The sequence below is a fragment of the Podarcis pityusensis genome, assembly GCF_964106645.2.
Source record: "Podarcis pityusensis genome assembly, chromosome: 3".
Classification (NCBI taxonomy): Eukaryota; Metazoa; Chordata; class Lepidosauria; order Squamata; family Lacertidae; genus Podarcis; species Podarcis pityusensis.
In genome coordinates, this window is record NC_138026.1 from 122,591,622 (window position 1) to 122,614,655 (window position 23,034).

General features: G+C 54.5%; 1 protein-coding gene across 5 annotated transcripts in view; it reads left to right on the top strand.

Annotated features, from left to right (window-relative positions):
• The first annotated feature begins 469 nt into the window (after positions 1 to 469).
• The window catches only part of DNMT3A (DNA methyltransferase 3 alpha), an 85,848-nt gene continuing 63,283 nt past the window's right edge, over positions 470 to 23,034 (top strand). For 2 of the 5 annotated variants that reach the window (XM_081000058.1, XM_081000060.1), the window contains exons 1-3: positions 471 to 622; positions 13,275 to 13,476; positions 20,960 to 21,067. In XM_081000058.1, the coding sequence (XP_080856184.1) occupies positions 13,408 to 13,476; positions 20,960 to 21,067 (177 nt within the window). In that variant the 5' untranslated portion in view covers positions 471 to 622; positions 13,275 to 13,407. Of the gene's footprint in view, positions 623 to 13,274; positions 13,477 to 20,959; positions 21,068 to 23,034 lie in introns of all 5 variants that reach the window. The other 3 variants (XM_081000057.1, XM_081000059.1, XM_081000056.1) reach the window with 2 other exon arrangements.

The window sequence follows — 23,034 nt, forward strand, 5'->3', positions numbered from 1 at the left end:
GGTTGCGGCGCTCATCTCGCTTTATTGGCCGAGGGAGCCGGCGTACAGCTTCCGGGTCATGTGCCCAGCATGACTAAGCCGCTTCTGGCGAACCAGAGCAGCGCACGGAAACGCCGTTTACCTTCCCACCGGAGCGGTACCTATTTATCTACTTGCACATGACGTGCTTTCGAACTGCTAGGCTGGCAGGAGCTGGGACCGAGCAACGGGAGCTCACTCCGTGGCGGGGATTCGAACCGCCGACCTTCTGATCGGCAAGTCCTAGGCTCTGTGCTTTAACCCACAGCCCTTCTTTTCAAATCTGCAAGTTGACAGCTGTGGCCAGGCGGGAGAAGCGGCGGGGCGCTAGGACCCGACGGGCGCGGGCGGCGCTGTCTCTCGTCTCGGTCTCCCTCTCTGGCGCCCCCTGTGGGCCAGAGGCGGCCACTGCGCGCCGATCGCGCCCGAGCCCAGCCGAGCGGCTTCGGTGCTGCAGTGGCGGCGGCGGCGGCGGCGGGCGAGGCCTCCTCCTCCTCCTCCTCCCCGGGCAGGGCAAGGCGAGCGGCAGCGCGGAAGGAGGAGGCGGACGAGGAGCCCCCCCGGGAAGGAAGCAGCAGCTGCAACGCCGGCGCCGGGGAGCAAGGTAGGCAGAAAGGGGGGAGGAGGGGGGATCCCCCTCCCGGGGGGGGTGCAGCAGCAGCAGCTGACAGTTTGCAGGGGGGCGGGGGGGGAGTCCTCGATGCCCCTCTTTTGGGGGGGCGCTGCTTTGACATGCTGCTGCTGCTGCAGGGAAGCGGGCAGAGCCCCCCCCCTTGGCCGCCTTTCTCGGCTTGCATTTTGCAAGGTGCCCAAATTGCAGCAGCAGCAGCAGCAGCAGCAGCAACTCTGCCCCCCCCCCCGCTTGTTGCATTGGGTTGCATTGCACGGAAATGGGAGGCTCCCCCCCCCCCGCCGCCCGCCACTTGCTGGGATGGGTTGGAGGGAGGGGAGGGGGGGTTGGCAGCGCCTCCACCTCTCTTGCCCCCCCCCTTCAAGTTCAAAGGGGTGGGCACGGGGACTGGCAAGGCAGTGTGCGCCCCCCCCCCGTTTTCCACCCATCACCCCCTCCCCGCCTCCCCCGAGATTCTGCCCATTGGGTTGAACTTGAACTTCACGTAGCTGGCCGGGAGGAGGAGGGACAGGAAGGTATCTTGGCGCGGGGGGGGGGGAGGAGGCAGAGTGCGGCGAGGCGCCCCCCCCTCGCCTGTGTTCGTGTGCGCGCGTGCGCCGTGCGGTGTGCCCGGGCGAGAGGGAGGAGGGAGGGAGGAGGGAGGGGGGGTCGGTATGATTATTTATTAATTTCCCCCCATTTCTGCAGACGTGTCTGACCCGTGTCTGCTCTATTTGGGGGGGGGAGGTTTGCAGAGATGGGAGCCCCCTCCCCACCCCGAGCCACGCATGGGGGAGACCCGGGGGTTCCCCAAGATCGCCTCCGCTTCCCGGCTTTGACATTCTCCTGCCAAGCGGGCGGCAAACATGGCAGCCTGGCATGACCCTCGGGGGGGGGCGCCCCTCTTTCCTTCCAGGGCGGGGGGGGCAGGAGAGGCGAGGAGGGGGACCAGGGGGGGTCTGCCTAGGAGGGGCGGCGGGGGGGGGAGCCTAACTCTCGCCCTCCCTCCCCCCCCCGCACACCTGTAGCTTGGCCCGGCGGGGGGGGGGGAGAAGGGAGGCTGGTGCATTTCCCCCCCTCCCTCTCCCTCCTCGTTTTGGCGGGGGGGGGCGGCGGAAATGATGCATGGCGAGCGGGCGCCTGTTTCCCGGGCACATCGCTGCCCCCTTCCCGGTTTCGGGGGGGGGGGAAGCTTGGCCGGAGGCTTCCCTGCCGGGGGGGGGGCGAGGCTCTGCCTGTCACCCTTCTCTGCCCGGAGCTGGGGGGGGGGGTCGGGCGCAGCTGTGTCCTTGAAGGCTTTGCACTGCGGCTGGTGAAGGGCGAACGTGGGGGGGGGCTGCTGCTGAGCTCCCCACCCCTCCCTAGCAAGGCAGATCCGCTACAGGAAGACCCCCCCCCCCGGTCTGGATCCCCCACCCCACCCTACGCTCCGTGCAACAGCCCCCCCCCGGCTGTGCCCCCCTCCGTTGCGTGCGGGGATGGCTTCGCCCACTGGCACGGTGCCAGCCTCCCAGCTCCGCCTCCCTCCCTCCCTCCTGCTCTTTTGGAAGGGGGGGCTCTGCATGCTGCTGTTGCCCCCCACCAGTGGTTGGCGGGGGGGGGGAGATGGGCACAGCCCTGCAGTTGCGAGTGGGGGGGCTCCAATGCCCCCTGCAGGCCCAGGAAGTGCAAGAGAGACCCCCCCCATCTGGGTGCCCTGTGGCGAGAGGCAGGTCAAGGGCAGCCCCTGCCAGGGTCACCCTGATGCCCCCACCCTGTGACATCTCTGCCCCCGGCCAAACTCCAGACCCTCCCTGGGGGGGGGGGTGTTCCTGCTGCCAGGATCAGGAATGCCCCCTCCCTGCCTCAAAAGAAGAGTGTCCTAGTCCACCCATGGGCACCTTCATTTAAACGCTTGCCAAACTTCTTGGTGACCCCCGAGCAGCACCCTGTGATCCCTTTTTGGGCGAGGGGGGAGAGATCGGGGTGCCCCTCCCTGTGCCAGGCTGGTTTTTTCCGTGGGGCTTGGGGAACGGGCAGCTAGGAGTCGGGAGCCGAGGAGGGTGGGCACTGAATGGGGCCAGGTGGGCAGGGCATTGGCGCACCCTCAACGCCCCCCCTTGTGCCAGCCCACCTGCCTGCCCACCTTCCTTGGCACCCCCCCTCTGTCGCTGGAGGGAGGGGAGCAAGATTCCTCTTCTCCTCTCTCCCCTCCTCAACCCCAGAGCCAATTCTTCAGCCCAGCGGCTTTGAAAAGGTCTTGACAATAAGGGGAGGGGGCGACCTTTTGTGCGCTGGAGATTTGGGGGGGGGGTCCGCTCTCCCTAACCCCTCGCCTGCTGAGTCAGCCTGAAACATGTTGGCAGGGGCTCTTTCTCCTTCCAATTAGATGTCTAAAAACATTTGAGGGGCTAATGGAGGCCAGGCGGCTTGCCTGGGGTAACTTGCAGGGGAGGGGGCAGCTTTCCAGGCCCCCCCCCCGCCCTTGGGATAGCAGGATTAGATTCCGGGTGAGGCTGCCTCTAGGCCGGGATAATCTCTTATAAATTTCTCCTGGAGGGAGCCAAACTTTGATTGTCATGAGAAATGGGGAGGGGGGGACGGGAGGCGCACAAAGGAATGTTTGCCTTTAGAAAGTTGGCAGGATCCCATCTCTCTTTTTTCCCCTGCTCCTGCCTCACAAACTTCCTTTGGAGGGTGGGAACCACCTCTCCCCCCCCCCACCAAATCCATCCTCTTAGCTTTTACAGTCAGTTCTTATTTTGATAGCGAATCTCTTCTTTTGCTCCAGGGGAGGGCAGGCGTTTCCTGGGAGCGTGCAGAGTTCTCCGGGGCTGCCTTGCTTTGCACCGCACACATGGGGCCTCCAGCTCTTGTCAGCCTCTGTCCAAGGATGCTGTGGGGGGGGGCAGTGCCTTTGGGAGCCGGGAGGGCAGACAGGTTGCGACCCCTGGCGGGGGCCTCCTGACCCCTCCACCTGCAAAGGAGGCGGCTGCCTTGTAGTTCTCCTAATCCAGAGCAGCAGGCCTGTCCTGGGCAGGCCTTCCCAAAGGGAATCCCCTGATGAGATAGCATGGGGGGGGGGGGACAGGGGCTGCTGAGGGCAGGCAGGGAGGTCGCCTGAGGGCACTGGAGCCATCGCCTCCTGACCGGCTTCGGATGCTCTCTGCTCTCCATCTGGACCCGTGGGGGCTGCAGGTTGCTATTAATAATAATAATAATAATAATAATAATAATAATAATAAAGTTTATTTATACCGCGCCCTCCCCAGCCAAGACCGGGCTCAGGGCGGCTAACAACCAATAATAAAAACAAGTTGATTGAAACACAACTTAAAAACAAGATTAAAATACAACATTAAAACATTAAAATGCAGCCCCCCCAGTTCCCATTACCACAACAGATTTAGGGGGGCCCAGGCGTCTTTTATGGGGGTCCTACTTGCTTGTGTGCTTCTCACCTGTACAGGAGATGCTCTCCAGGCCGCAGACTCTCGCAAGAAGGTGGCATTTTTCCGACCAGTCTTTGTTTAGGAGTGTATTTGATCCCCCCCCCCCCACTTTATAGCAACTAATTCAAATCTATATTAAGGGAGGAATTCACTGAGGCACTGTGTTCAGTTGTTCCGCCAGGGCCTGTTTTTCAGCTGGACGGAAATATATCCCCATCTTCCCTCCCCCTGCATGCTGTTCTGGGGGTTCCCCCAATCCGTTTTTTTTTGGGGGGGGTGGAATCCCCATGGGGCTATGGAAGTCCTTGCGTGTCCCTTCTGGTGGCAGGACTAGTTGGCTGAGTGTGGCCTGGCGCACGTTGGGAACATGCGGGGGTTTTCTTAACGGTGGTGCAGTCCCGTTAAATGCATTTGTTTCTCTGTGTGTGTTTATACTGGACTTGCAAGCCGCCTTCCTTCCAAGGCAACCACGGGTGGCTCACCGTCTTAAAACTCTGCAGCAAATCCATTATCTTGACGGCAGAGGTGGCCCCGTCCTCTCAGGCTGACCAGGAGCTGGGGGTCTGTGTGCTCCCTGGCCTGGCCTCCTTTGCTCTTCACCGGAAGGCTGCATCTATCTCCATATTGTCTGCACTGGCCGGCAGAAGCTCTCTCCAGGTTTCAGGCTGGCGTCTCTCCCACGCCTGCCTAGAGATGTTCAGGACTGAACCTGCTTGCAAGGCAGCTATTTATCGGTCCCGTGGCAGTCTCTTGCTGCAGCAAATGTGGCCTGAGACGTGGTTTTCCACTTATCGGGCTGGAATAGATTCCATACCTTCCAACACTCCTCCAATGAAAATAGGGATGTCCCATTCAGTAATGGTGATTTTACTATTTATACCCCACACATCTGACTGGGTTGCTGCAGCCACTCTGGGCAGCTTCCAACATATATAAAAACACAATAAAACATTAAGCATTCAGACGATTCAGCGGTTGGATAACTCCATACCCTCCAACATTTCTCCAATGAAAATAGGGACGCCCTGAGGAAAAGCAGGACATTCCAGGATCACTCAGAAACCGGCACGGCTTCTCTAAATCAAGGATGTCCCTGGAAAATAGGGGCACTTGGAGAGTCTGAGATTCCCTACTTGAAACCCCAGAGACCTGCTGCTGCCAGTCAGTGCAGGTGGCCCAGAGTGCTGGGTTTTGAACATCCATCCCGCAGCTTGCTCCATTCCTCAGGGCTGCTGCGAAGGCCTGGCGCAGCCTTGCTAGTGAGAGCGTCATCTAAAACCCGGCATGGCCCTAATTTATTTACTTGCATTTATATCCCTCCTTTTCCTCCAACGGACGCGGTTCTCCTTCCCGCTCCTCACTTAATCCCCGCAACAACCGTGCATTGCAGCCCCACAATTTCTGCATTGCACCGGGTTGGACTGGATGACCCTCGGGGTCCCTTCCAACTCGAACCATTCTATGAACGCTGGGAAGTTGGTTGGGCTGTGAGAGGCAGTGGCCGGCCTTGAAGGTCACCCAGTGAGAGCACATGGCCAGGCAGGGATTCGAACCCTGGCCAGTCAGGTCCTGGTTCTTTGCTCTAACCACTGGACCACACCATATTGGAGCCACGCCTCAGGGATGGCAGTGATGCTGGCGTTTCCTCTTGCTGCCCCAGAATCCCTAGATGCAGAGAAGGCCTGCATCTTATTGCTATGATTCATTGCATCTGCCCCACTTTTTCCTCCACGGAGCCCCTTGCGTGGTCCTCCCCCTCCTCATTTAATCCCCACAACAACCCTGTAAGGTAGGGCAAGCAGAGCGGTGGTGTCGCCCAGCGAGCTTCAGGCCCGAGCGGGGATTCGAACCTAGGCCTCTTCCACAGTGACCCACATGAGTGGGTCACAAGCTCCTTGTCGCCTGCCACAGAGGGCAGAGCTGGCTGGAACCGGGTTAGAAATCTGCTCTTCCAATCTGACTTGGATGAAGGAGGCGTCTGGGCTGGGCCCCTGGATCCGTTTCATCTTCCCTTGGGGGGCCATGTGTGTGTCGCTCCCCCAGCCGTGGGGCAGAACGGCTTCTGCAGGGCAGCTGGGTGTGTTCTGCCCCCCCGGAGTCACAGCTGATGCTGTGAGAAAGCAGCCCCTCCACAGTCCATGCCTAGCCTGCTACGTGCTGGAAGTCAGAACCATGCGCTGGGGCCCAATGGGAGGTCTTGCGCCCTAGACAACACCTTTCCCCCTGGGGAGATCTGGAGGGGTTTTGGGGGGTCCGTCTGGGGTTCCCTCGTGGGGCTTCCTGGGCGCAGGTCTTCCCAAGCGCTTGGGAGACACAGACTCTGCTGGCATCTTGTGTCTGCTGGCATCTTGTGTCTGTCTGGCAGTCAGGATTGTGCTCGGGGGTCGCTTATTTATTTGTCTCTGCACCCCACCTTTCTCCCTCTAGGGAGCTCAAGGTGACCCAGGGGGTTCTTTACCCCTGCCCTTTCCCCTCCCAACAACCCTGTGAGGTAGGTTAGGCTGAGGGGTGGCGACTGGCCCCAGGACACCCAGTGAGTTTCACAGCTGAGCCTTGTCCGACACTCTAACTGCTAGGCCACGCTGTCGCTCTTGCTGCATTTGCCCCCTGGTGCACAGGAGAGCAGGATGCCCAGGGAGCTTCCTCTCCCCGAAGGCGACCCACGCCTGTTTGGCTGCTGGGACGGGCGTTTCTCCAAGACTTTGGAGCTGGCAGACTTTGCCACCGTTCTAACCCTAACCCCCTGTGCGTCTGGCTCCCCGAAATTGCCTCCTGCAGGGGGCTGGGCTGAGCCGCTGTGGCTTCTCTTGTCCTCCAGTGTCCTTAAGGCACCTCCTGGCATGTGCTTGGCGCCGTCCCGTTTGTGAGCACCAAGAGCATCAGAGGCGCCAGCCCCAAGGGGGCCCATGCAGTCCTGTTTCCAGATGCCCCCAAGTCGGGCAATCCTGCTTGCAGGGCATCAGCGCAACAAGCTCTCCTTTCCCTGCTGGGGATTCCCAGGCGCTGGCAGGCGAAAGTGGGCGCATTTAGCCCGTGGGCACTTTGCTTGGCACAGGGTGAGGTGAGGCGTCTTTGGGTTGGGTGGTTCTGCTTGAATGCAAGTTGCTGGAAACCCCAGGAGGGGAGAGGACTCTTGAGCACGGATCCTGCTTTCAGGTTTCCTGTTCTTATTTGGGTTCTCCTGTGGCATCTCTTGGTCTTTGGACTCCACTGTTTACTGTTTCCATCCTGTGCACATGATAGAATATTACGTAATGTGTGTGTGTGTGTTTATCTCTCTGCGAAACCTGCCGGCCGAGGACAGAAGCCTTCCTGCGAAGTGTGCTCTGGCCCAGCGAAGCTTTCCCCAGGATAGAGAAACATGCCCTCCTTTAAGGCAGACCCAACCTCTTTGCCGGGATGTGGGTGGCGCTGTGGGTTAAGCCACAGAGCCTAGGGCTTGCCCATCAGAAGGTTGGTGGTTCGTCCCTGATCCTGCCAACCTAGCAGTTCAAAAGCACGTCAAAGTGCAAGTAGATAAATAGGTACCACTCCAGCGGGAAGGTAAATGGCGTTTCCGTGTGCTGCTCTGGTTCGCCAGAAGCGGCTTAGTCCTGCTGGCCACATGACCCGGAAGCTGTACGCCGGCTCCCTTGGCCAATAAAGCAAGATGAGATCCGCAATCCCAGAGCTGGTCACGACTGGACCTCGTGGTCAGGGGTCCCTTTACCCTTTCAACCTCTTTGTCATTCTTCTCTGCAATGGAGAAGTTTCCCTTCACCTGACATCTTCCCTGTTCTCCTTGCCCTGGTTCTTGCTCTGGGTTCGAGAGCTACCCCAAGCTGCTGCTCTGCACATGTTTGCAGGAGGCTGGAAACGGCAATAAGACAGAACACATTTTTCATTTGATGCATTTTCTTGTATTCTCTTGCACACAATTTGGATGGGATCTCCTAGAACTGCAGAGGGGGAAGGAATCCCAAAGGCCATCCGCTCAAAGCCTTTGCGATGCAGGAATCGCAGCTCGTGCTCTGAACAGAAAAGCGGGAGATCTGCCCTGAGTACAGCAGGCATCGTGCCAGCTGCCCTCTCTTGCCCATGTGGGCCTGCGCCTATGCCAAGGCTCTGCCTTCAAGCTGCCCTTTGGGTGCCCCTGCCCTGCAAGGTGGGGCTGGAGGATGGGCAAGGGTACTTTTGCTGGTGGGATCCTGCAGGCAGCAGCCAGGCTGTTTTCCTGGCAGCCGGCACAGAAAGACATTTTTACTCCACTGGGCTATTTAAGGCATAAGTGACTTTGGCGGCTGCTATGGTTTTTTAATTATAATTCTGGTTTGCGTTTTTGTTTTTTCTAAATGTAAACAGCCCTGGAAGCAAAGCACGAGGAGGCGTACGAAATACTAAAAGAAATAAGTTCAGCCATTGGCTCTTGACTCTTGAACTCTTGAAAGTCTGAAGTCAGCGGGGTGCCTAAGGTGTTGGCCCCTGTGTTGTGGGGTGGGGTGGGCTAGTGGTTAGAGTGCTGGACTAGGACTTGGGAGAGACCAGATCTCCCATGAAACGCGCTGGGTGATCTCTGGGTCACTCACTGCCTTTCAGACGTGCCTACTCTGCAGGGTTTTTGTAAGGTCAAAATGGGGAGAAGTATGTGCCCCATGAAAAGTGGAATATAAGCGCAAAAAAGAAAGAAACAGGAGACTTTGTGGATATTTAAGTTATAATTAAAAAAATCTTAATAATTATTCATAAAGGAAACAGTTTATAAGAAGTAAATAAGGCCAGATATAGGATATAAAGGAAGTCTTTTATTTGGTTGTTTGTATTGTTGTATGTTATGCTCATGTTTAATGAGGGTGGATTTGTGTATTGGGGGTTAATGTTATGTTATAAATAAAATTCCAATAACAAAATAAAAATAAAAAAACATAAATAAATAAATAAAGAAGAGACCTCTTTCAGTGGCCCCGACTTTCCAGGCGGCTATTTCACTTGGCACTTGTCTGTATATGGAGACTGGATGAACCTCCTGCTTTCACAAAGTTCTTCCTGCGTGGGAATCTCCTTTCTTGAATCCATTGGTCTGGGTCCTGCTCTGGAGGGTAGGACTCGAACCCACGGCTTCAAGTGACGAGAAAGGTTGATTCCCACTCCCCCTCAGGAAGAGCCTTGTGAGAGTGGGAGCTGTTGGGCGGTGGAACCGGGAGGTGGTGGAGGTTTTTGAAGAGAGGTCAGATGGCCGCCTGCCGGGGATGCTTTAGCTGAGATTCCTGCCTTGCAGGGGGTTGGTCTAGATGACCTTTGGGGGTCCCTTCTCGCTCTGATTCTCAGGTTTGAGAGCATGGTCCTGCTTTAAGCCTTGGGAGGCAGGTCTGTTTTCTGGACTTGTGTGTTGGAGGGCCTGAAATCGGGGCTGGTTTTGTTGTCCCTTGAGACTCCATAACTGGTGGGCCACTGACTGCACCTGTTGAACTGGCAACGGATTCAAGACGCACAGCTCAGGGTGCCATCAATGCCTGGCTTAACTCAGGCGTGGGAATGTCGAGTTGGAAGGGGCGCCAAAGACCATGTAGCCCCTCCTGCCCCCCAGTCTGGGCCTGACTAGAGACCCTCCCTGGCATTTGAGCCTTGCCCAGTTTTGCCTCTGGCTGTGGCATTCCTGTGCCCACTTGGGTGAGGCGGAGTCCTCTCGCCACATGAGCTTAGCAGGGCTGTGCCAAGGGGTGTGGGGTGGGCGGCCAGCCTTGATAGGCTCTGTGAGTAGGGCTGCCCTGTGGCAAAGTGGGGAGGGGGCTTTCAAGCACCTGGCCAACACCTCCTGAGACGGGGAGCTCCTCTGCACTCTCCGGTCTCCATCCTCGCCTGCCTGCCCCCCTCCCCTCACAGACCTGGCTGATTGGCAGCTCTGCCTTCTGCGTGGGAGGGAGTCGTGCAAAAAGGCTCCTTTTCCTCGTGCATGCGTGTGTCACACCCCCTCCCCTCCTTGCAACTCCTTGAGGTTTTGCCGTTGCGGGGCCAAGGAAAGGGGTCCTTTGCCCTGGAGGCTGTGGCAAAGACAAGAGGGTCCTTGCAGAGGCCGGTTTGTGGTTCTGATCCAGGAAACAGCAGCTGCCTCCTGGGGCAACAGGGAGGTGAGATGCTCAGAGCTCGCGAGGGGACCCAAACCTGTTTGCCAGGGGGCTGTTGAGGGGGGCGGGGAGAGGCTTCCAGCACCCAGGAATCTGATTTATCCAGAGTCAGACTACCAGTCTGTCTACATTCGACGGCAGCGATGGCTCTCAAGCAGGCAGTCTTCCCAAGCCCTCCTTGGAGATGCCGGCAGCGTAACTTGAACCCGGGACCTTGTTTTGCTGGCAAGGCAGCAGGTGCCCTGGCCCTGTGCTAGGACCCTTTCCCATGAGGGGGGTGGGCTTGGCACAGGCAGTTCTGATGGCTCCTTCTTGGGTAGGGGGCTTCCTCTAAGCCCCCGTCTCTGTGATGCTCAGGGGAGATCTCAACCTGACTGTTTTGAGAGCTGAAGGAAATCGAACTCCAGATTTGTTGCTCTTTCCCAGAGAAGCTGTTTCCTTTGGGGGGGGTGCAGTGTCCTCTTTGCATCTGATTTGCGAAGATGTCCCCTTGTGGCAAGGGATGCGGGTGGCGCTGTGGGTTAAACCCCAGAGCCTACGACTTGCCGATCAGAAGGTCGGTGGTTCGAATCCCTGCGACGGGGTGAGCTCCCGTTGCTCGGTCCCTGCTCCTGCCAACCTAGCAGTTCAAAAGCATGTCAAGGGGCAAGTAGATCAATAGGTACTACTGTGGCGGGAAGGTAAACGGTGTTTCCGTGCGCTGCTCTGGTTCGCCAGAAGCGGCTTAGTCATGCTGGCCACATGACCCAGAAGCTGTATGCCGGCTCCCTCGGCCAGTAAAGCGAGATGAGCGCCGCAACCCCAGAGTCGGCCATGACTGGACCCAACAGTCAGGGGTCCCTTTACTTTTACCCCTTGTGGCAGGAGGGGGTCCCAGTGGGGGGCCAAATCTTCCCTTTTCTTGGGTGCTTCCTTTAGACCTGTGGTTTCCAAAGTGGGTGCTGGGATTACCTGGGGGGAGGTTCTAAGAGGTGAGGGGATGGCAGGGGGGTCACTGGAGGGGTAAGTGTGTATTGGGCTTTGAAAAGATCATCAGTTTGGGGGAGTGTATTAGTTGATTTTGAATAGATGTGCCGTAAATTGCTGCTGTTTGCATTGGGTTTTTGTCTTCCCTGGTTGGGTCTGCTGTTCTGAATAATGCTTCTTATGGGGCAGGGGGCACAGGGGGAGGAGTTTATGGGACCAAGGGGGCAGGGCCCAAAGCAGTCTGGGAACAGATGTTTCCTGGAGTGTGGAATAAGCAGAGATGGCAAAACTGGCAGCCCTGATAAGAAACATCTCTAGTCTGTTTACGAAGTTACTTTCCACATGTGAAGTATGCAGCGGGGTTCGAAGGTTAAGGGGAGAACAATAGCAAGAACATATTAATAAACCTGTTAAAGAGGATGAAGATGGATTTGGTGGAATTGCAAAATGCAGTTGTCCGAAATGTGTATTGCAAGCATCGTTGGTGGGCGAGCAGGAATTCATTAGTATTGTGGAATTTGGGATAACGGATGGGTGGCAAAACGTAACTTTTGAGATTGAAATAAAATAAAATATTATACCCTCCCCCCAAAAAAGATGCTGCAGTGGAACTCATCCGGAGCCGCTGCTCCCCATAGCCAGATCAGCCCCACACCGAGAGCAGAGGGGCAGGGAGGGCTGGGTGCCCTGAGCCTTCGTGGGCACCCTGGGGGGCTGGCAGGGGCTGGCATGTGAATTTGGGTGTAAGAAAGAGGGAGGCCAAGGGAGGCTGCTCAGATTCTTCAGCAGCAATTCATGCCCACTTGCAGGGGGCATTGAGTGCCACTGTGGGTCGGATTTGGGTCAGATCTTGTTCCTAGCCTTGCTGGGGGCCGGGGGGGGGGTTGTCTTCTGTCTGGGAAGGGCTGATTTCCTCTCCGTCTTTCCCTCGTGAGTTGGGTCACTTGCAGTGCATGACGTCCCTTTAGCTGCAGTTCCTTTATGGCAGGGGGTTGGGCGCCAAAGGGGTCTCATCCTGTGGCCCTTTGGCATTCCCAGGCAGAGGGCAGACCACAACCATTGTGTGTGGGGGACACACACCCATATCCAGAGTTCTTCCCCCTTGCGTTGGAGGTGCCCAGACTGGAGGCCTCTGTTGTATTCGGCTCCTGATTCATAGAGTTGGAAGGGACCCCGAGGGTCATCCAGTCTGACCCCCGCAATGCAGGAATCTCTGCTGAAGCATCCCTGACAGATGGCCCTCCAACCTCTGCTTAAAAACCTCCAAAGAAGGAGAGGCCACCCCAGGGAGACTGTTCCATTGCCAAACAGCTCTCACTGTCAGAAAGTTCTTCCTAATAATAATAATAAGTTTTATTTATACCCCGCCCTCCCTGGCCAGAGTGAGGCTCAGGGCAGCTAACACCAATAAAATCACAGTAAAATCTGGCGGTTCCCTCATTGCGAGAAGTGAGGTTGCAGGGAACCAGGCAGAGGGCCTTCTCGGTGGTGGCGCCCGCTCTGTGGAACGCCCTCCCATTAGATGTGAAGGAAATAAGCAGCTATCTTCTCTTTAAAAGACATCTGAAGGCAGCCCTGTTGAGGGAAGTTTTTAATATTTAATGCTGTATTGTTTTTAACACTTGGGGAAACTCAGCCGGATGGGCAGGGTATAAATAATAAATTATTATTATTATTATTATTATTATTGGGGGATAAGGGGGGAGAGAAAGAAAAAAAAAACAGTTTAAAATACAGGTTAAAATGCAATTTAAAATGCATGTTTGAATCTCCTTTTTCTTGTAGTTTGAATCTTCTGGTTTGGGTCTCCTTGAAGCAGCAGATGCAGTTACCCCATCCCCACCTCCTCCACCCCCTTGCCCCCACCCCCCATTGCACCTTGGGCCGCACCAAGGCCTGTCCCTTCTCCCACCCCATAGCTCTTGCCCTACCAACGGGTGCTGAGGGTGGGGGTCTCTGAGCCGGGTGGGGACCTTTCCTTCTGCAAGTGGCCCTGGCCGCCCCCCCCCCAGCTCACCCAGAGCCAAGGCTGTGGCTTGTTAATGATTGCCCCCCCCCCAGGGCTCTCCCTGCCCCAGTGCGTGAGCACCTCTTGCCCTGGGTCTGGGTCTGGCCCTCTGACCGCCTCCTCTCTTCTCACCCTTGCAGGTGGCAGGGAAACCAGGACGGATCCATCCGCAAAGGGGGGCCCTCAGCGTGCCAGCTCTCCCGCTCCCCCCGAAGCCTTTTGCACCTTGAGCCCCCCAAGGGGACCCGCCTGCCCCCTGCCGCTTCGCTCGCCATGCCGTCCAATGGGGCCGTCGACACCAGAAGCCCCTCCGCCGACCGGGAGTCAGCCGACACTCACAAGGTAAGCGGGGGGCGCAGCGGGGGCATGCTGTGATTGGGAAGGGTGGCAGCAGAGCCTGCGGGAGAGCTCAGTCCATGGATCTCAAGGTCACGGGTTCGAGCCCAACGTTGGGCAAAAATATTCCTGCATTGGGGGGGGGGTTGGACTGGATGACCTTCGGGTGTCTCTTCCAATGCCGATTGCACCTGTGCAAAGCCTCCACCAGGGCCAGGGCCTTCTCAGTGATGGCTCCGACCTGGTGGAATGCTCTGTCCCAGGAGACCAGGGCCCTGCAGGATTTAACCTCCTTCCGCAGGGCCTGTAAGACAGAGCTATTCCGCCTGGCCTTTAATTTGAATTCAGCCTGATCTTTTATTTCCCTTCTCTTCCCTACCCCTCCCCTTTTATGAAGATCACCCACTCTGAGACCCCACAGCTAATTCTCCCCTGGTCTCCTCGCTGGCCCAAGTAGGACCAATTCAGCCAGCTAGCCCTGGGGATTATCTAATTGGTTTTTGAATTTTATTGTTATTCATGTTTTTATACTGTATTTTATGCTGCATTTATAATTAAGTGTTTTAAATTTGTTGTTAGAAGCCCTGAGCCCGGTTTTCGAACCGGGTACGGCGGGGTATAAATAAAATATTATTATTATTATTATGGGCTGGTGTGGAGGGGTCTTCTCTGTCTTCTCCAGCATCGGGTTTAACCCAGCTCCGGTTTTTGGGGTGGAAGCGTCTGCATTACCCTGGGGTTGGACTAGATGACCCTCGTGTGCTTTCCCGCTGCTTTGATTCTTTGATAATGAGATGGGCAGCTTTGAAGTCTATGGGGCAGAGGATCAGTCTCGGCTTGGAGGGCGGCAGAGGCGGAGGAAGAGAGAGCATTATGCCGTGGGCTTTGCCTTGGTTCTCAAATTTAATCCGTTCCGGAAGTCTGTTCCAAAACCAAAGTGTTTCAAAACCAAGGCACTCTTTCCCATAGAATGGAATGCAAAACAGATCAATCCATTCCAAACTTTTAAAAACAACCCCTAAAACAGCAATTTAACATGAATTTTACTATCTAACAAGACCATCGATCCATAAAATGAAAGAAGTAATCAATGTGCCGTACTATAAAATAAATAAAACAATATTGTAGATGATAAAAATTAAAGTTAATTTTTTTCATACCTGCACTGATAATAGTCATTGTTTGGATGGGGGGCGGGGTTATCCATTTCCGCAGTCACACAATCAATCAATCAAATCTGTAGCTGAACTGGGATCCACACAGCCACAAAAACGAATTAACCAGAAAAGCCTCAAAGCAAAAAATGCAAAATAAATAGCAAAAACGAAAGCACCAAATATAAGCTCCAAATATCAATTCAAAACACTGCAATTGGAAACGGAAGACTTGAATTACAAGGGGGACGCAAATTAGCAAATTAGCAGCGCAACAGGAAACACAGGGGGGGGGGAATAGAATACGTTCGGCTTCCGAAAAATAGTTCGAAAACCGGAACACCTACTTCCGGTTTTGCAGCGTTTGGGTTTCAAGTTGTTCGTGAACCAAGCTGTTTGGAAACCGAGGTACCACTGTAATGCCGAGCCAAAAGTGTGTGGGTGACTTCAGAGTTGGAAGGGACCCCCAGGGCACATCTAGTCCAGCCCTCTGCAGGGAGCCCCTGGGGCAGGTTGCAGTGCCAGAGAGAGGATCCTCTGCACATGCTCCGTTCTCTCGTGAGAGGCGGGCAAAGGCCTGGGTCGGGGGGCTGGCAGCCTGTGGGCGTTAGAAGAAGAAGCCTCGGCTGAGCTCTCAGAAGGGCACAGAGAGAGGGAAGACGGACGGACGCTTTTTATTTCTTTGACACTTTCCATTCACACGAATCCCAAAGCGTCTTGCATACATCGTTAAGTACAGCATAAACCATACGCTATAATTAACAACACATCAAAAAAGCAGTTATAGTCTTTGAAACACTTTTGGCAAACCGGCAACTAAAAATACTGTGTTTTATTTCATACAATTTATATACTACTGATTGGTTAAAAAGGGGGGGGGGGGGACCCAAAAACCTCCAAGTGGTTTAAAGAAAGCATTAACATTATCAATAAACCTTTCTTTCTCTCTCTCTCTCTTTTTTGAATTTGCATTTTATTTATTTGTTAACATTCTTATATCACATCGGTAAACGTCATATGACATTACAGGACTTACTATAATATAATTTCCAACATGTATACAAAAAGTAGATACAAATTTGATATACCTAGAAATAAAATGAAACAAAAAAGAAAGAACAAAGAGAAAAAACAAAAACAAATCCCGCCCCCAATAAACCTTTCTCAAAGTTAAATTAAAATAACAATGGACTGGAAACGGACGAAAACGCTCGTCCTCTTCCTAAACACGAATGCTTTCAGCAGGTGCCAAACAGAGGGTGGCAGAGGCTCAAGTGGCGGGGAGTTCCAAAGGGGAGATGCTGCCACACGGGAAGAGCTGTGTATTTACAAATGCAGAAGGCGGTGTTACGTGGCAGTTTGGAATAGGATGATGTTTGGAGGGGAGACCAGAGAGAGGCAGAGCTGTCATGCACACGGGGGGGGGGGGGGGAATGCAGGTGAGGCGTTCCAGGATCAGGGAAACCGGAGCGAGAGAAACCGGAGACCTGTTTTTGCACCGGAGGGCTGGGAGCCAGCTGGCACAGCCGGGCTCCTGCCAGGACTGACTCAGGGTTGCTCTGCTGTGCCCTGAGGGTGCCGAGTTCCAGAGCCGCTCTCCATCGAGGCGTGCCTTAGGTGTCCGTGGGGTTTTCCCTACGGCTCTCTTGCTGCCCCCACACCTGGAAAGCCCTAAAGGGGCAGCATTCAGGCGCTGCTGCTGCTGCTGAGGACCATCCCGGGACTGGCACCCGCCCTGCAAGTCTGCCGCTTGTGCTGTTCTCCATCACCCTGGTGCAGGGGCCCGCTAAGGCTGCAAGGGAGGCTCCAGAGCTCGTGCAGAGGGCTCCCTGTGGGCTTTGGCCTGGCCCTCCCTCCCCTGTTCTCCGCCAGTCTCTCGGGCGCCTTTTCCAGGTGACACATGAAACGGGGTTTTGTGTTTCCTCTGCATGCGTGCGCCGGTGTGCGCCCCCCCCGCATTCTCCATCTCTGAGCACAGCGGAACATGCGCGCATCCAGGTGGAACATTCAGGACAGAGGAAAGAGAGAACTTTTCCCCGCAGCGCAGAGTTGGAACTGTGGAACTCCCCGCCACAGGACCTCAGGGGCTTGAAAAGAGGATGAGGCCAATTCATAGAGGAGGAGAGTGATATCAATGGCCCCTAGACAGGATGGCAATACCTCTGGAAACCACATGACAGGAGAGTGATTCTCTTTTGCCCCCCCCCCGCCCAGCTCTTGTGCCCAGGCTGCCCCAGAGGCGTTCCAGTACCCTAGACTCCTTCCGGCTGTTTCCATCACTTGCTGCACAGTCCTGTTTCTGCAGGAGAATCCGGCCCACGGAGGGAGGGGGGCTGTTCCCCTGCTCCCCCCCCCCGAACAAGGGAGTTTCCCCTGGAGTTGTTTGGCAGAAGCAGCAGGAGGGAGGCAGGTTGGAGGGGCCCTGGGGGCTTTGCAGGCAGCCAGGTGGCTCGCCGCACCTGAGGCACAGGTGGAGCAACTTGATTTATAGCGGGGCGGACCTGATCCGAGCCGGCCGGAGGGAGGAGCCTCCCTGCGCAGGGGAAGAGGTCTTTCCTGACTTTGCCCTGGGATCACATAGCAACCCGCCTGCTTGGCTTGTCGGCCTTCAGGCTACGTCTTCTCCGCCAAGGAAGCATCTTCTGTTCCTGTCCATCTTCTAGGGCACCTGTCAATCTTGAGAGAGAAGGGAGGGCACCTTTGGGGGTCAAGTCAAACAGCTGGATTAGCATGCGCCACAAGCCTGGGCAGCGTGTCTGGAGGTCCTGGGCTGCCCAGGCGACAAGACCCTCCCTGTCGGCCTCACTGGTGGGGGGTCCAAAGGAAAGCAGAGCAAGATGTTGGGCACCAGTTCGAATAATAATAATAATAATAAATAATAAGAATTATTATTTATACCCCGCATCTGGCTGGGTTTCCCCAGCCACTCTGGGCGGCTTCCAACTAAACATTAAAATACAATAATTCACCAGCTATTAAAAGCTTCCCTAACAGGGCTGCCTTCAGATGTCTTCTAAAGGTTTGGTAGTTATTTTTCTCTTTGACATCTGGTGGGAGGGCGTTCCACAGGGCGGGTGCCACTACTGAGAAGGCCCTCTGCTTGGTTGCCTGTAGCTTTGCTTCTCGCAGCGAGGGAAGCGCCAGAAGGCCCTCGGTGCTGGACCTCAGTGTCCGGGCAGAACGATGGGGGTGAAGACGCTCCTTCCAGTATACTGGACCAAGGCCGTTTAGGGCTTTAAAGGTCAGCACCAGCACTTTGAAGTGTGCTCAGAAACGTACTGGGAGCCAATGTAGATCTCTCAGGACCGGTGTTATGTGGTCTCGGCGGCCGCTCCCAGTCACCAGTCTAGCTGCCGCATTCTGGATTAGTTGCAGTTTCTGGGTCACCTTCAAAGGGAGCCCCACATAGAGAGCATTGCAGAAGTCCAAGCGGGAGATAACCAGAGCATGTTCCACTCTGGCAAGAGGTAGAGTCTCATCCTGCATACCAGATGGAGCTGGTAAACAGCTGCCCTGGACACAGAATGGACCTGCGCCTCCATGGACAGCTGTGAGTCCAAAATGACTCCCAGGCTGCGCACCTGGTCCTTCAGGGGCACAGTTCCCCTCTGTGCTGCTTGAATGAGAACTTTCTTACATTTGTCCTGAATCTCCCAACATCCGTAGGTCTTGGCTTACAAGAGAGGGAGGAAAACGTTTCTCCGTCTGCTTTCTCCAAGGCGTGCCCGTTTTAGAGATTTCTGAAATTACGCCTGGCGTGATTCCTTTCCAGCCGTTCAACTACTTGTCGTTGTGCATCTCGGGGGGGGGGGCTGCTGCTGTGGCCCTTGGGCCCTTCCCACAAGCTGGGGGAGGACTGTAGGAGAGGAGGACTGAGACTGGGTGAGCCCCCCTTTGGTCTGATCCAGCGGCCAGGCTCTCCGGACGTCCTGATTTTCCTTCCCATTTTATGGAGGGACGAAAGGAGAGGTGGAGGTGGTGGTTTTGGTGGTGATGGAGAAAGACTCGCCTGAGGTCGTGCAGAGTGTCTCTGGCCAGAGTTGACAGAGGAGTCGTCAGGCCCAGTTCACAGCCGCTTCCTACGCTCCTCTCTGCCTTGACTGTGCGGCTGTTGTGCGGGTTTTAAGTTTTGCGGGTCCCTTCTCTGACCTGTGCAGCTCCACGCACCTTTCTGTGGTCCCACACGATGCCTTAGGCCCCAAGACCTCAAACTTTCATCTGGTGAACTTTCGGGAGATTTCTGTGTCCGAGTTGGAAGGGACCCGTAGCGGTCATCTAGTCCAACCCCCCTTGTCAAGAAAAGAGGGGCTTTGGCGTCCCGGCTGCCCATGGAGGCATTTGGGGCTCTTTGAATGTGCAGCAGAGCCAGTGCGCAGGGAACTGGGCGGTTTTGAAGATCCTCTTTGAAAGCCCCAACACACTCTGAGCAAGCCTTCAGGCTACACCAAACTCTTCATCGGGATAGTAGGTCTTTGGAGCAAAAACCCCAAAGAGAAGCAGGGTTTGGGGGCAGTTTGGGTGCTGGCTGTGCTTTGGCCGCTTCAGGGCAAAGAGGCAGGAAGGCTTTTCCGATTCCGTCCACAGATCTCTTGGGCACAATTTCACCGTCCCCTGGCAAGGATGGGAGGCAGGTGTGGGTCGGTTAGTTTCTCGTTTCTGTTGGGGGTTGTCGCCATCCTGGGAAGGGGCTCAGCCCCTGTTCCCTTCCTGGGGGCAGCTGGGGGGGGGGGCTGATGTCTGTTCTGCAGGTTCATTCAGGGGCCACATTCATTATACTAATCTGCACAAAATATGCTCTTTTAAAAAACACCATGTGCTGGTTTTGGGAGGGGATGGGGATGACAAATGCAACAAACCCCGTCGGCTTCAGAACTATATTTTCTCACACCCAGTAAATAAAAACAAGCATTTCAAAATGTTCTTTCAAAAAGCAATTGAGACAGTCATTACAGTGGTAACTCTAGCTACGGACATGATCCATTCCGGGGTGCCGTTCGCACCCTGAAAAGTCCACAACTAGAGCGGCGCTTCTGCACAAGCGCAGAACATGATAGAGAGCTTCTTCTCATGTGCAAAGTGTGCAGAACACTTCTGCGCATGTGCAAAGCGCGCAGCACGCTTCTGCGCATGCGGAGAAACCCAGAAGTATACACATTTGCAAGCCAAAAAGACGCAACATGAACCTAATGCAACACAAGTATGACTGTATAGCAGTGCACTAGCAAGGGCTGAGAAAAACATGATTTGAATCAAATTCCTTCATTGTCATGAGCTAGACTAGATGATCCTTGGCGGTCCCTTCAAACTCTACAATTCTGTGATTCCATGAAAAACCTGCCCTTTGTTGGTCTTTCTAGTTGGTGCCAGTTGAATGTCTTTTTCCTCCTTTGATCTTGTGAATAGTGCAATTCCACCATTTAGAACATTACCTCTTAACACTCCCTCCCCCCTCCAAAAAACCCCTGGTGTGGCAGGGTAAGTGTGTTCCTGTGTGCCCTTGTGCCCCTGAGCGTCACCTTGCTGTCCCACAAGCTCACCTGGGGTGATCTCTTTTTTCTTTTTTAAAAAAATGTTTTATTCAATTTTCTTCAAAAGTAACAAAAATAAAAACAAACAATAACAAATACAACAGCAACAGCAAACAAAGAAAAATATACACAAAAACAATATCAAATCCATAAAATGGAATTCGCAGAGTCCTGTGATTCCCCCCGCCATTCCTTAAATTTTCTTTTCAACTGCATATAATTTCCATTGCAAATTATTTTTTGCTTCAAATTTCCTACACTATCTCTAAAATTACAAGTGTTCTTAAAATCCTGCCAATGTATTAACCTTTTTACAATTCTTTTGCAAATGTATCATTTGAACATTTCCCGTTCTTTTTTACAATTTCTTGTCATTTTGATTTCTGAGCTTTCCAGTTACAGTCATACCTCGGGTTACAGACACTTCAGGTTGCGTTTTTTCAGGTTACGGACCTGCTGAAACCCGCAAGTACTGGAACGGGTTACTTCCAGGTTTCGGGGGTCACGCATGCGCAGAAGCACCGAATCGCAACCCGCACGTGCGCAGATGCGCCGCTGCAGGCTGCGAATGCTGCAGGTTGTGAACGTGCATCCTTCATGGATCACGTTCGCAACCCAAGCATCCTCCGTAGTTTCGCCATTTCAGCACAGTCCATTAACTTGGTCTGCCACTCTTCTCTGGTCGGACCGGCTTCCTCTTTGCATCTTTGGGCTCAGAGTATCTGGGCATGAACAATTTCTTCTGGTCTTTTGGAATCTCCGCTCCTACCTATGGTGACCCCTCTCTCTCTCTTCCTCCCTCCCCAGCAGGGTGAAGAGGACCCTGATGAGAACCGCAGCAAGGCGGAGAGGCCAGACGCAGGGATCCCCGCCAGGAAAGCAGGCCGTCCCGGAAGGAAGCGCAGGCAGCCAGTGGTGAGTGGGGGCCCAGGAGCCGTTGGGGGGCGAGGGTGACCGGGCACAGGCGGACCTCTTGTGCTCGCGGGTGCCCATAAATGCCGGCCCAGGCACGGTGGCCGGTGCTGGCAGAAGGCGGAAGCCTCTGCGGAGCAGGTTTCGTGTGCCTCCTCTTGAGGAAGGATCCAGGAGGTGGCATTGGCCGAGTTACACAGCAGGGGAGCCCTTCATCTCCCGGTTCTGAGAGCAGCGGGGGGTCAGGGCTCCTCAGAGTAGACCCGTGGTCTCGGCTGGTGCGGAAACCAGGCCACGGAAGGAAGGAAGAGAAAGTCCCGCATTCTTGGGCCTCTCTGAGGCCGCAGATCCACGTGTGCGCCCGCAAAGCGCACCCTCCCCTGCCCTGCTCTCTCCTGCTGCAAAGAATACCGCTCCCGGTGACATCCCTCTCTGGAAGCGTGGGCATGCGCAGACATGCCCATCACCTCTGGCAAAGCGCACAAATGCTCCTGTGAATCCGCTCCTCCAAGGGATGTGGAAGGAGCGGTTTTGGACTCGGCTGCTTTGAGTGAAGGAGCTTCACATTCTTGGCCTCGTAAACTGGAGTTCAGGAGAGGCGCCGTCTGCGAGACGCTTTCCCGTAGACACCGCCAGGCGCACGGGATTCCGCTCTTGCCCGATGGTTTCCTCGCTGGGCAAGGTTAGAAACACCCCTTTTGACCCACACAGTCTCCCCAGGGAGATTCCCTTTGTAAGAGGAACGGCTGGAAGACCCCCTTCTCCCCCACGAAGAAGTCCAAGTGCTGAGATCTCTTTCAGAAGTTAGGCTGGTATCTCCCGAGGACGGAGCCTTCTCAGTGCTGGCCCCCTGGCTGTGGAAATGGCCCTGGGGATTTCTTCTGTGCGGGAATTTCTTTTGCCAGATGGGACGGGGATTCTTCAGTTGCGGTTCCTGCCTTGCAGAGGGCTGGACTAGGCGACTCGTGGGGGCCCCTTCAACCGCTGTGCTTCTCGGTGTCTCATCTGTCTGTAGCAAAGTGTTCCCAGGGGCCAAATCTATCCAGTTTTACGTACTACATTAAATCAGCATTTGTTTTGCATGCGCTTTTAACTGAAATGTGCTTGACGCTGGCTGCTCCTTCTCGGTTTCATTGCGGTTCTTGATAGCTTGTGTTGTCGCCTGCTGTTCGTTGTTTGATTTCTCGTATTGATTTTATGTGTGTGTGTATTTGAAACCACGCCTGTGTTTTAATCTGTGTACGTTGCTTTCCAAATTGCAATGAGCTGGCTGACTTGAGGGGAGAAGCCTGAGGGGTCAGTTGCAATTGCTTTTGTTGGAACTGCTTTGGAAACGTGTGAACTGGTTTTTGAAAAATGTACCTGGCTAAATGGGGAAAGGATGGGTGTGCTAAGGTTGGAATTATTTTCCTGTTTAAACAAACATTTTTTATTTATTTTATTTAACATCTTTATTGAAAATTCAAGAAGTACATAATTGTATGTGCACTGAACATGGTGAGAATAAATAAAAGAGAGAGAAAAAGAAAGAAGCAGAACCCGTGTAGAAGGGAAAATAAAGTGGGGAGGGAGAAAAACTCAAAACTGTGTAATTTACAGAGTTGTTATTGTATTTCACCAGATCTTAACCTATTACAGTGTTTGTAAGAATGGATTCCAGATATCGTTGAATTTGTCCATGGCAAACCTGCGTTTATTTGCAAGTTGTTCATATGTTGTGAGTTTGTATACGTCTTCAACCCAGTCGTAGAAGGGGGCTGCATTTTTATTTTTCCAGTTCATCAGTATCCGTCTTATTGCCATGGTAAAGGCACGGAGGAGAATCCACTCGTATTGTCCTTTTGCAGGGTACCACTTGCTGGCTGTATAATTCAAGAGGATGTTTTGCTCTGTAAATGTAAGGTTGTTCCGTACAGTTCTGTTGATAGTTTGAGTTACCTTCTGCCACAAACCTTTCAATATAGGAAAAT